The following is a 14,097-nucleotide window of genomic DNA, read 5'->3' as shown; positions in this document are numbered from 1 at the left end:
GATGAGAACATTTTAAGCAGTAGCATTGGTTCATGTTATCTGAGACCCATCTAAAAACTACATAACTCTCTCTTGAGCTTAATAAAAGATAAAATAAAATTTACGGCCTTGACTGGCATCAACAATCATGGCGTATGAGGTAGAGCTGTCGTTAACACAGAGTGCGTAACGGCTGCAGTATTGGCAGTCGAGGGTGCTTGGCTGCTAGGTAGTGTTAACCGTAACCACTATTTACAATGACTTGTTATAAATTTAGTTATATGATGTTTAACCTTCTACATGAAACAAACCAGGAAGAGTTAAAAAGCAGAAGACAAATGCTAGAGCTTAAACATGGGTTGACAATAAAGTGTTAATGAAAATTATAAATCCCAGCTCTCAAATAGGTAGCTGTGAAATATGTTTTACATAATGAAGATAGTTGAAGGCTACAGGCACAATGGGCTTGCAGAAACCTAGTCAGCTAAAATGCTAACAGCACGAGGTCAGCAGAAGAAACAATTGGACAGAGAATATCAGAACATGTGAGAACTACAATGGCCTGTCACATAGTCAAAAATAGGCATTTGGTGTTATTTTGTTTTGTTGATTAAGAGATTTTATGGATTTATGTTTCTTATTCCCTTAGTTCTCTGTTTCTTCCAAAAGCTTCAATAAGTGGCCCTTTGGCACAATGTGTATGACTTACATTTTGTAATATATGTATGTTGGTCACAGTATGCATGTGTTCAGATGTTGTCCAAATGCAGTTTTGTTCTGCAGATGAGTATGTTCCCTAAATCTAATGTTAAAGTTTACACCTGTCTGTACAATATAAAATTTCTGACAATCGTTACAATGTGTTTTATAGATGCCTAAATTTGAAAATATGTTACATTTGTTACCCATCTTGTGTCTAAGCCCCAGTTTGAGACCTGAGGATACTAAAACTAAAAATAGTAATACATTCAGCATCTATAGAAACCTAAGGACACCGATAACATTATTCATGCCAAATCCTGCCATACACTGCATCTCCTTCCCTTGTGTGGTTTACTGACTTATTCACTTTCCACTAGAAAGCCAAGAAATATGTAAAGAACTAAACATGCTAAAACAGTTAGCTGTGGTAAATGAGTACACAGAGAGCTTTGACATACTACTGTATAAAGAAAATAAAATACTCGAACACAGGGAGCAGTGAATAGTAACACAAATTTTGTCCAGAAGACGTGTAACAGAAAAGTTGTTCAACAGCTAGAGAACCAACTGAGCAACATGGCTGTTAGATGTGGCTTTCAAATAAATAATACTATGAAATTGCGGCCTAGATGGAAGAAAGGTAACAAACAGTTTCACTTCTGTAAAATAGATTGTGCTGATTGTGACATTTTAATTCGACAGACAGGTGTAAACTTTAATATTAGGTTTAGGAAACATACACATCTGCAGTATAAAACTGTGTTTGGACATCTGAACACAAGCCTACTGTGTCATCATAGATATATTACAAGTAAGTCATACATTGAGCCAAATGCCTGCTTATTGAGGCTTTTGAAAGAAATAGAGAACTATGGGAATAAGAAACACCATTCCACAAAACTTCTGAATGAACAAAATGAATTTACACCAAACATCTGATTTTGACTGTATGACAGGCTGTTGTAGATCTCTCATGTCCTGATGTTCCCTGTCCATTGTTTCTTTCACTGGCCTCGTGCAGCTAGCAATTCGTTGGTCTTGTTTTCACAAGCCTTTTATACCTATGGCTTTTTTTGTGTTTTCAGATACTGCTTTCAACTAACTACATATGTGCTATATATGTCGCAGACACCTATTTGGGACCTAGCATTTATAATTTTAACCGACATTTTATTGTTGACCCATGTTTAAGCTCCAGCCCTTTTTTAAATTATGCATTTAACCCATCTTGTTTTTGTTTTCTGTAGAATGTTAAACATTATACACTGAAGAGCCAAAGAAAGTGGTACACCTGCCTAATATCATGTAGGTCCCCTGCGAGCATGTGGAAGTGCTGCAGCTTGACATGGCATGGGCTCGACTAATGTCTGAAGTAGTGCCGGAGGGAACTGACACCATGAATCCTGCAAGGCCGTCCATAAACCCACAAGAGTAAGAGGGGGTGGAGATCTCTTCTGAACAGCATGTTGCAAGGCATCCCAGTTATGCTCAATAATGTTCATGTCTGGGGAGTTCGGTGTCCTGCGAAAGTGTTTAAACTCAGAAGAGTGTTCCGGGAGTCATTCTGTAGAATTTCTGGATGTGTGGTGTCACACTGTCCTGTTGGAAGCCCAAGTCTGTCAGAATGCACAATGGATGCAGGTGATCAGACAGGTTGCTTACGTACGTGTCACCTGTCAGATTCGTATCTAGACATTTTGAGGGTCCCACATCCCTCCAGCTGCATACGTCCCACACCATTACAGAGCCTCCACCTGCTTGAACAGTCCTCTGCTGTCATACAAGGTCTATGGATTCATGAGGTTGTCTCCATACTCGTACACGTCATCCACTCTATTCAATTTGAAATGAGACTTGTCCGACCAGGCAACACATTTCCAGTCATAAACAGTCAAATGTTGGCGTTGACAGGCCCAGGTGAGGTGGAAAGCTTTGTGTCATGCATTCGTCAATGGTATACGAGTGGGCCTTCGACTCCGAAAGCCCATATCCATTGAATGAATGGTTCACAAGCTGACACACATTGATGGTCCAGAATTGAAATCTGCAGCAATTTGTGGAAGTGTTGCACTTCTGTTATGTCGAATGATTCTCTTCAGTCATTTCCAGCCACAGCATTGTCAGAGATATGATGTTTGACCAGACTCCTGATTTTCATGGTACACTTTGGAAATGGTCGTACGGGAAAATCCCCACTTCATCGCTACCTCAGAGATGCTGTGTTCCATCGCTCGTGTGCTGACTATAACTCCATGTTCAAACTCACTTAAATCTTGGTAACCTGCCATTGTAGCAGCAGTAACCGATCTAACAACTGCCCCAGACACTTGTTGTCATACATAGATGTTGCCTATTGAAGCACCGTATTCTGTCTGCTTACATCTCTCTGTGTTTGAATACACGTCTATACCAGTTGCTTTGGTGCTTCAGTGTATCTCGGGCTTTATAATGAGCCGTTGTAAACAGTGCTTACAGTCAACGATATCTAGCAGCCAATCCCTCTTGGCTTTCTGTAGAGCATCTGTTAAGTACAGTGTGTTAACGATGGCCTTACAGCATGGTCCACGACTGTGCACTAAAATTTCATCATATTAACTGGTTCTTCTGTCTTGGTAGGATAGTGTAATAATAGATCAAAATCACAATATTGTATTTGTCCTGCAGACTATTTTATTTGCTGATTTTTCTTAACCTCAAGGAGGTAGGTACATTGTTCCTTAGGTGGTTCCCAGATAATATCAATGTTCCTGTTGTTATCCTAATGCCCTTACTCATATTCAAACATTCACTTTATTGCACAACACAATTTTGTTACTGTACAGTGACCTTAACTTGATGCAGCAGATTTATGAACTTTCAATATTTTTGTTTATTCTTTTATCTGTGGGCATCAGCTTTGTTTTTATACAGAACTGATTAAAATGGGAAATGTTTGCACATTGCAGGTGACTTAGTTTCCAGCAGCAGATATACAAGGAGGATAGCTGCTGGCTGTTCAAAGAAGAAGGGGGAACCAAATGTTATCAGTAAATTGGAGACACGAAATATTTCTGCATCAAGGTGTGTGCTGCGTGACAAAACAAATAGCTGTGTGGCAAATGTTAAGTCTTCTGTTTATGTGCCAATTGGGTACCAAAATTCTGAGAACAACAGGTTATGTTCAGTAACTAATCGTTTGAAGGTGTCTAGAAAAAACTTGCCGGACTCCTTTTCCTTTAACCACAAAGAGACAAAGGACACTATGAAAAAGAGTGAAACTAGTCGAAATGAAGCAAATGAAGATGTGTACGAGTTTGTATTAGATGAGGGCGAAGTTAATGAAAATAAACTCAAGACCAAGAAACAAAGTAAAAGAAAACGTGTCCAGAGAAAGATCATAGATTCTCCAGAAGAAGTTTTACCAGCAAAGAAGAAGAGAAAACCACTGCAAGATAAAATTTCCAAAAATTTGATACCTGAATCAAACCCAAAAAATAGGTTAGGAAGTAAAGAATTGAACCTTTCTTCTGGAAAGTCATTTTCAAATGTTTTACATACAGCCAAGATGAAAATGAAGACAGTGCACTTCAACAATCTTTCAGGTGATGAATTAATGAAGTCTAGCACTGGAGTGCGAATGAAACACTGCACACCAAACAGTAGTACTAAAAATGTTGGTTCTCCGGAAACTGTGCAGGTCCTTAATACACCCACCAAAACTAGTGGGAAAGGTGACACATGGAACCTTTTGTCTTCATTACATCCATCACCACAAGTAAAGTCAATTAGATCATGTACGACACAAATAAATCCGGTATGTTCTCCTTCAGTTTCAGAATGTGGTAAGCTGGATACAAGAATGAAAGAAAATGAAGTATCAAGGAAACTACTATCATTCTTTAGTCCAGCACATATTGCAGGTAATTCAAGAAACAATTATTCAATTCCAGTTACAGAGAAAACTCCAGCCAAACAACTGGCTGCTAGATCCTTTAATGCTGAAAAGGAAAATATTGAAATCAGTCATTCTGAAAATATACAGCCCTCCTTTTCATCTGATACAGCTGAGCAACAATGTGACAAAACACAAAGAAATCTAGATGTTTCAAATTGTTTTGGTTTTGATGATGACGCTGATAGCGAAGATGGAGATTTCTCACCAGCTAAGACATTTACTAAAAGTTCTCATAAGTTGGGGAAATTTCAGTGTTCAACCCCCAAAGATGTCAGTCAAAAGAAAGATGCATCACAGCCTTTCAGATTCCCTGCCCTTTCAATAGTTAAAAAAAGAAAATTCCTCCAAACAGTTGGAAACACACCTGCTGCAGTAACAAATCTGAGTGGAAAAACCGAAAGTTCAGGCAGTACTTTAAAAAGAAAACCTTGTATTCCTGCCAGTTCTCCAGTTAAAGAACCCATCACACCCACCATATTTGATATTGAAGATGAAGTTCACGAGTCTCAAGATGATGAAAAATATGAAAGTGAACATCAGCAACTGCAGAAGAAACACAAGGACTGTGTAGCAATTTCTTCACTACAAAAGAAGGTAAACTCCATAATTTTATGGTACTTACTTCACTAAAAAGAGTCATACGAAATAAATTGCGTTTGTCGGTATGGTTGTGAGTGAGCTATTGAGGTATTCACATTGCTTTATTGGCCAGTAGGCCAGTGATATTAGCTTAAGCTTGCATTTAATTTTCTTTAAGACAGTACCTGCTGCAGTAAAAAAAAAAAGTTGACCAATCAACAAAGCAAAATAACTGTAAAGGTAAGCTAATATCATCAAGTTGATACACTCTATCATATCTGTTTTAGCCTCATAAATTTTCATTATCTCACCTGGACAGTGGTGACAGCGATTAAAATAATAATGCGATGTTCTGCTGGGAAATTTAATTGGGGGAAGCAGTTGTTAGGCAGTGTGCTACTTGCTGATGAAATCCAAACATGACCTCAATACAAGCAGATAGGATTGCTGTTAATTTTGGCACTGTTACCACCGCCAAGAGGGAGACCAAGAGATGAATACACTAAGCAGATTCAGAAGGATGTAGATTGCAGTAGGTACTGGGAGATGAAGAAGCTTGCACAGGATAGAGTAGCATGGAGAGTTGCATCAAACCAGTCTCAGGACTGAAGACAAGAACAACAACCACCACCAATAATATTCACATTATTTATTGATTAGATTTTTACTCAGTTGCATCTCTGTATCAGTGACATAGAATTTGGCAACTTATTCAGAATGTATTAAAAGAAAGGGTTGGGGGGGGGGGGGGGAGACAAAACTATGAAGTCACAAAATGAAAATAAGAACAGCTCTTCCTCCTCATATTCCCATTATTTTGTAGCTTTTGATCAAACTCTTTATTGTAGGTGTAAGTAATATTAACAGTTTAAAAAGCACCAATAATTAAAATGATTGTTTGCTATATTATTTGGAAGTGACACAATGACATCAGGAAACATACATAAGAATTTTTCACAATACAAATTTACTATAGACTATTAGTTGGAACTATCTAGACATCAATCTACAGTAATGTGGAAAATCCCAAATCAGAATACTGTTTCAGGTCAAAAGCATGTGGTCAGTTTTTATACTTTCCACTGGTTATCAAAATGTAACACATTCGTTAAACAGGTTGTCCCATTTATCTTACTCACCCAGAATAACTTTTTTCTAGTGTGTTAAATGGAAAAATTGTTCCAACCAATGTTTTTTAACATCTTTGGATAGTTCTTGTTGAGAGTATATGTTTTGTCTCTTCCCATAGACATGGGAGATACCGGGCAGAGGTTAATTTTTTAAATGGATCTATGTACATTTTGTTCAAGAATACACTTACTCTTTCCAAGAGCTATTCAAGAATGTGTTACACTGTGCCGTTTTTGTCAATAGAGCATGGATGTGCAAGCAATAAAGAGTACACAGGTTGGGAAGAAAGAGAGCTGTTTACTGTCTTGACTGTACACATTACGTACCAAATGTGCTGTAGTAGTGGGTATTGTTTATGATTTGTGACTCTTGTGAACACAGTTACTCCTCTCCTCTCCACACACACCTGATTTGTTGTTGCTTTAGTGTACAGTACACTGCTAATCAGTGTAGTTGTGGATCAGAGTAACGCAGTACACACTGTGAATGCAGTTTTTTTACGTAAAAATGTATGATGTATGACAATAAGATAGACATGCTGCTGATCCACAGAGAAAGTACATTGACAGGAAATAATTCAGTAACTTGCATTTTCATGTTCAGTAATGTTAGGGAATGTTATGGTTATTATGTCTGTTATACTCCAGTGTATGTATATTTTACAGGTCCTTCTTGATCACATAAATTTTTACATTTTACTATGACTGGTTTTGGTTACTGCCATTTTCAGATTATAAAATATTCTGATGTGGTATCAACATCAAAATATTTTATGATCTGAAGATGGCAGTAGCCAAAACTGGTCATAGTGAAGTGTAAAAATTTATGTGATCAAGGCAGACCTGTAAAATAAAGTGCCAAAAATATGATCACAGACTAATTTTCGGACTTTGTCTTCAATTGTACCTGTACTGTAATTTGCTGTAAGCAGGCAAAATTCTGTTTGGGCTCAACTACTGTACAGCAGACAATTTCCTGACGAGCCACCACCTTGTTGCTAGATGTTTGGTCATCCCATTTCTCTACATGAAATGAAAAGTTTAAATGCAAGACCTCAAAATCATCATACAACATGAACAGACAAAGCTGCTGTGCTTGCTGCCGTAGCTGTGAATCCTCAAGTCAGCATACGACAAATTCAGCATGAAGTTGGTGTCTTGAAAAAAAGCGCACATCTCATTCTGCAATGTCATAAATTCCATCCTTACCATGTTCATTTACACCAAGAACTTCATGGAAATAACTTTAATAATAGAGTTCATATATGTCAGAAGACTCAGTAACAACTTCCGACTAATCCTGATTTCTTCTCAGATGCTAGTTTCGCCGAGGAGGTGCCATTCCCCAACAAAGGAATTGTCAATATGAGAAATATACTTTGAGTCCCCCAACAATTCATAATGACTCCGACAGGTAGAGCATCAACTCCATGAGACGTTGGTGTTTGGTGTGGAAAGTCCAGACACACTTTCCTGAGACTCTGATTGCAACTGATCATGGCTCTCCGTACAAGCCTCTAACTTGTGATTAAGTTCGAAATTTCTCTCCTTCGTGCTCTCAAACTGTTGTGTTAACACTTCCACTTGCTGAGTTAAAGCAGCAACAGCAACAGCATCTGCCGCACTAACATGTGTTTCCATCATTTTGCGTACGCTATTTTCACCATAATGCCACTGATAAAACACCAACCTTCCATTCAACCCTACACAAAAAAAATGTAAACACAAATTAATTCTTCCATAGAATCATCACCCATCTACATTCAGAACAAACAGATGCTACAGCTCAGGTACATGGCAACTTGTGCCTGGACAAATTTCAAAATGGACATATCACTGGCACTAAATTATCTCATCCACCATTACCTCTAAACAAAGATAAGTCAACGGGTTCCTCTGGCTTCATGAAAGCAACTTTAAAAATCTTCTACCTTAGCTCGCACCAGTAACTCTCAAAAGAGCAAACGTAAAAAATAAATAAAACTAACTCACTGTACCACATTGTGCTGAGCTGGTATGTATGTCAAGTGCCACTGCCTTACTCACCATTCACAAAAAACCATTCTCTCGCCAAAAAGTAGTGTTGGATGTGGACGGACACTTTCTGAAGCAATGTATTGTGTTGGAAACTGGAACAAACACTTCTGATACCAAATTGTTATAACCCCCCTGAGCTCATGGGTTATGGTTGCTATATGTCAGAATGACTGAGAGGTATGGTTTGGGAGACAGGGATGACACGCTGATGCATGCAGAGAAACACAGGCAAATGTGCCATTGACTTTATTACATTGAAGATACACAGTGGACCTTCTGCTGGACTTGGCGATGGTGCTGCACAGTTTTCCAATGCAGGAATCTACAGTGTCGGTACCTGGTCGCCCAGCCTTGTGGACATAGCGCTCCTATTCACGCCACGCCTCGCCTAAGTAGCTGCTGTGTGTGTTAACTGTGCCTGTGGCCCAGAACACGGCTTAGTGCTTCCTCAAGCGCGCCTCTATCCATCCACGCAGAGCAGCTCATTCAGTGCCAGCAGACAGCACTGCACCCTGGAGGCTGCGAGTTCACACCCTGACCCCATCTCTGCAGATGGCAGCTTGCAGTCTGCTGGCTGAAGCCATGCAGAGCGCGGAAGATAGCAGCCTTATTGCTCCTTGAGCCAGTGTAGCTCCAAGGTGTGCCTGCCCCAGTGACGAATCGTCCATGCAGCAGAGGTTGGAGGTATCTTCAGCAGGCTGTTGATGTCCATCACCATAAGGTTGTCGTGGTTGGCCTGCAACTTAAACTATCGTCATTTTCTCCGGTACTAGATGCGGGCAGAATGGTGACATGACTGCCCACTTGTAACCTTCAGGCTCACTGATTTATATGTCTTTTCCTGATGCTTCTGACATAGTTGCCCTGGAGAGGACAAATGGAGTGCTCTTTGATAATTACAATGTCACCTTTCCTCAGCCCACTTCGGCCCATACACACATCACTAAGTGTTGTCGTAACTACAACACATGGGTTCTTCACAGCACGTTGGTGCCCTGTGCTGCCCTGCTTACTTCACATATGTATACAGTGCCTGCCAGGCCATGCATTCTAGGTTATGAGCAGTGTCGTAACCTGCCTTGCGGAATCATTTGCAAAATGTTAATGTTGCTCACTCCTGTCATCTGATGTGGCAGCTGGTCCCTTAACTACTACTTTCCAGCCATAGCTGTGTGAAATTTACAAGAATTCCCCAAATCATGTACTTATTTGTGGCACAGCAGTGTGAGGAATGAAATTATTAGTGTTTTTCCATAATTCCATTGAAATCTGGAATAAGTTTTGTCACCATCAATCTTAGATTCGATTCCACATTAAGACGATTTCACTTTAAGATTTTAATACTACAAAGAGCAGAAAAGGTGTGCTCACGTATGTAAGTGGTAGGGAAAGGCATCAAATGTTGCAATGCCTTTTTTATACAACTGCTCACACACATCCAAAAGCTACAAAGTTCATTTTCTTTGAAAATGTTTTTCCGTGAAGTATTGCAGGATAGTTCCAATAGTTGTTCTTGTTCTATATCTGAGAGATTTATACCTTGTATTTCGTGGATTTCTGCATTAGTGAAACAATTCTCAATCCAACAACTACCAGGTTGTGGAACAGGGAAATATTCTTGAAAACTTGCAGCTTTTTGAAAAGCAGTGATATGAAAAAAGAGATTTGATTTCTACCTGGTGACTCCGGTGTCTTGTCGACATCTTTTAGATACTCTTCCGTAATGTCTTGACATTTTAGATTTGTTTTTTCTTTCTTTCTGTATTGGACCTTACAACAGTTTTTCCCCTTGCAGTCCCAGCATTCTCTGGTTTTATAATGGGCGCTTATGTTCTGGGAGCCATAAGGTAGGAAACCTGCAGTTGGTGGATACTATGCTTTGGATTCTGGGATAGTCATTCAGAAATATAGATTTATTCTGTCTGAGGCAAAATAGAATCACAGAATAAATGATCACTTAAACTAGGTAACAAATTCACTTTTGTTTAAATAACACTAATAAAATATAAGTGCTTCTTAAGAACAAAAGTGGTGTTGCCAGATACTGCCTCAGTTACATATGAATGTGTAAAATTATGCCTCACTTGGACTTCTTGTGTGCACTCAGTAGAATTCTCATCTCAGTGTAGCGACATCTTACACTGTTTGTTGTTTTATCACCCATACATTCACTTTTCCATGCTATCATTCTAATTTTTAAATAATCTTTTATTAATCTTATGGTGAAGTTTAATTTATGTATCTAGTGTATTTTTCTCCTCCTAGTGTGTTCCCCCGCCACCCCACCACCACCACCACCACTTTGCTTCTCTCAGATTCAAGATTTTAGCCTGTTTAAGTTTTCAGCAATTTACTGACAGTATTAAGGTTACAGTCTCCAAACCAAGTCATTCTTAAGTTATCATAGTTTGATATGTAAGGGATGCATAGTCCCTTAACTCGGAGAAAACCATATTTTGCCCACACAGGTTGAGGATAGGTAAAGAATCCGTTGTTGGCTGCTGAGAGTGCTGAGTGAGGGCTATTGTCTGTCAGCAGAGTGTCATCCTTGGAATAGTGTAGTAGAAATTGGTGTACTGAAAATATTGTATCGGCTGAGTGTGACCCTGTTGCTGTGGGTTGATACTCAGTAAATCACCAAAATATACCGAGTAATGACAAGCAGTACTTACTCTTACCAAAAAGTGAGTATAAAATTATGTTTGTGCCTACTGTACCGGCAAATGGATTCAGTGAAGGCCAGTTGTGCAGATTACTGCAATAACCTGTAACGATGCTAGATGATCCGATCTCTAGCAGTCCGATTTTAAATGGGGGTGTTACAGATAATTATGGGAACAGCAATGTGGTAAAAAATATCATTTTATTAAAGAACTGTATGTTGCTCTTGAAACAGTAATTGTAATACTAAATTGTGTCTATTGAAGGAAACCAAAATAGGTCTTCCCACCACCCCCTTCCTTGGTGTCAAATGTGAAGCCTAATTTTAATATACAGAAAAACTAATTACTTATTTTGGTAACAGTGTTACAGTAATTAAATAATTATTCTTCATTTGAAGATACTGGTTGCCAGTAAGAACCTCTTTCAAATGCCTCCATAGATTTTAGCAGTATTTTCAGTGCAGTGCCCCTTTAACATATATTCTTGATGTAAATTATACTTACTGATTTCTACACACAAGGAAAAAATTACAAAAATAATAATTCTTGGGTTCTGAGCTATGTGCACAATAAAAGCTTCATGTGGAGAGGCTATGGTGAACCGAAGCATTTAGTGTGCCCCATTTTCTCTCTCTCTCTCTCTCTCTCTCTCTCTCTCTCTCTCTCTCTCTTCTCTCACACACTGTGTGTGTGTGTGTGTGTGTGTGTGTGTGTGTGTGTGTGTGTGTGTGTGTGTGTGTGTGTGTGTGGAGGGGGGGGGGGCACCGTGTCTAAAACGGCGAAAACTGTTTTTTGTAGCTGCACATGCATTTGAACAAAAGGTTCTGCTTATTTTGTAAATTGCAATTATTACAGGTTGTGCAAAAAAGTTATGGAACACCAAGACTTGGGACTAGATTGAGGCAGCCAGTACAAGAGCTAAAAGATTCTTCTGAAGATGAAGCTGAAGAAATTGTCCCAAAAAAGCACAAAAGAACACATCGGCCACCCAAGGTGATACTTTCTAGTCGAATAAATTAATACGTAGAATATTTTCATTTTGTAGTTAAATATAAAAAAAACATTGAAGGCAGAATTTTTGGAAAATGCTTTCATTTGGATATTTTGAATATTGTACAGTGGGTTGTCTTGATCTTTGATTATGTCCTTATTGTACTGCACATGCTGTTGATATCATTTTTCGTAACAACAAAATTAAATGAAAAGCAAGAAAAGCCTGTAGAATTGTTGTTCCTAGGGCAAGGGTTTACCCTAGTAGTGAAAAAGAGCTTATTTCCATATTAATCTTTCAAATTTCTGATCAAAATGTACGTCAACTCAAAAAATTTATTTTTTTTCAGCTACAAGTTGTACTGTTGTTTGTTTGCCTTTACTTTAGCCTTTGGTTCCCTATGTAAGAACTGACAATTCAGAAATCATCTCATGATGACAGTATATCGCCATCCACTCTGTGTTAGTGTGTAAAGTACAGCTAATTCTCTCTGTTCCCTGTACTCTCTCACACCCAAAAAAAATGTGAGCAAATAGTAATTCCTGAATAAATCTGTATGAATATATCTTATATTCTTCTTTGTTGCGCTGATACAATCCTACTGAGTTTCACTTTAAAGCCTTTATTTTTCTACGTATATAATGTCTGATGCCTGGATGTATTTTTATTTAAATTCAACTACTACCCTAGTCTGTTGATTTGTCTTTTGGTAAAATGTATTTTGGAAAGAAGGCAATCTGATCCTATATTGTCCCATGCATTAAAAGATAAATTTGTATTAATGTTCCTACACCTTGAAAATTGTATTTACTTCAACTTGCTTGATTCTCCTACCTTTGTGTTAGTTTAATATAAATTTATTGACATTCACTTGTTTTTACTTTATTGCAGACAAATGAAGCTGATGAATGGGCAAAGTGTTTCAACTCCATGTGTGAAACAATTGACAGTTTTGAATTGGTTGTAGAATAGTTTTTTGTGGAGTATTGATGGCAGTATTAATTGTGTGCATACAGTTCTTTTCATATAACAGTCTGAAAACATTTAAAATTTATTGATGTGATTTTGTTGATGTTTACTTTATGCTTGCATTAAGGATGTGTCTTTATTTGGTAAAATTGTATTGATACTTAGATGTACCTGAACTTAGTTATTTTGCTACTGTTTTCATGTGTCTCTTGAAGAAACTTTTGTAATTGTAACTATGAAAAATGTTTTTGATCATTTTAACACAATTATTTTGTAGTGCAGCTTTATATCTTTTGTACATACTTTATTTTCCTAAAAAAAGTAAATAAAGATTTTTCTGATGGGGAAAAAGATGATTATATATCAACAACTCACAAAGTTAACTGCTACTAACAATGTTAAATACTAGCTGACCCGGCGAACTCTGTTCCGCCTTAAAACCAATAAATAATCAGATTTTGGATGTTAAGTTCAATTTTTTATTAGGAAATACAAATAAAAAATTAAGTATTTTAATGATTCTTTATTCTTTATGTTTTCTGGTGCATAGCTTCCACTCTTCAATTAAGTACCTTGTGATACACGACGTTATTTGTTTTATTATCAGGTGCAAGAACAAACAACGCAGATGGTCTTCTGACCCGTGAACATCCCACATATAATTGACCATGTGAAAAAACATGAACATATCAGATTTAAACCACAAACTTTCAAGGATTGGCCTTGTAATTTGTTAATGGTCATGGCGAATGCAAGACGGATCAGAAATTGAAGTCTTTTAATCTCAAACGGCATATTGGTTGGGATCATCGGGATCCTCGGAATGAGAACTTCCTCACCCTCGAATTTTCCTTTGAGTATCGTCACCTAAATAACATTGTTCATCAATTTACTTACCACCAAATGCGTTCCGTTGCACAGTTTTGGTTGGTTTATGTTTCGAAGCATGATTACTACGGAGCCAACAAGGCGTAAATTGTGCGGTGGTAAGCCAGGCACGTCCAAGGAGTTTAAAAATTCAATTGCATAGTTGGTGGCTTCATCTTCATTTGTTACACAGTCAATAGGTTTGAATGAATGCATTTTATCAATGATCTCATTCTGAATTATGTA

General features: G+C 38.0%; 1 protein-coding gene across 1 annotated transcript in view; it reads left to right on the top strand.

Moving 5' to 3' along the window:
- Positions 1–13,284, top strand: part of LOC124784817 — a 54,260-nt gene extending 40,976 nt beyond the window's left edge. Inside the window, exons 3-5 of the mRNA XM_047254131.1 lie at positions 3,627–5,209; positions 11,880–12,017; positions 12,907–13,284. Coding sequence (XP_047110087.1) covers positions 3,627–5,209; positions 11,880–12,017; positions 12,907–12,987 — 1,802 coding nt within the window. The 3' untranslated portion in view covers positions 12,988–13,284. The remainder of the gene's footprint in view (positions 1–3,626; positions 5,210–11,879; positions 12,018–12,906) is intronic.
- The last annotated feature ends 813 nt before the right edge of the window (positions 13,285–14,097 follow it).

Source organism: Schistocerca piceifrons, chromosome 1, assembly GCF_021461385.2.
Source record: "Schistocerca piceifrons isolate TAMUIC-IGC-003096 chromosome 1, iqSchPice1.1, whole genome shotgun sequence".
Classification (NCBI taxonomy): domain Eukaryota; kingdom Metazoa; phylum Arthropoda; class Insecta; order Orthoptera; family Acrididae; genus Schistocerca; species Schistocerca piceifrons.
Note: the sequence above shows the minus strand (reverse complement) of the source record. Positions and strands in the feature narration are given on the sequence as shown.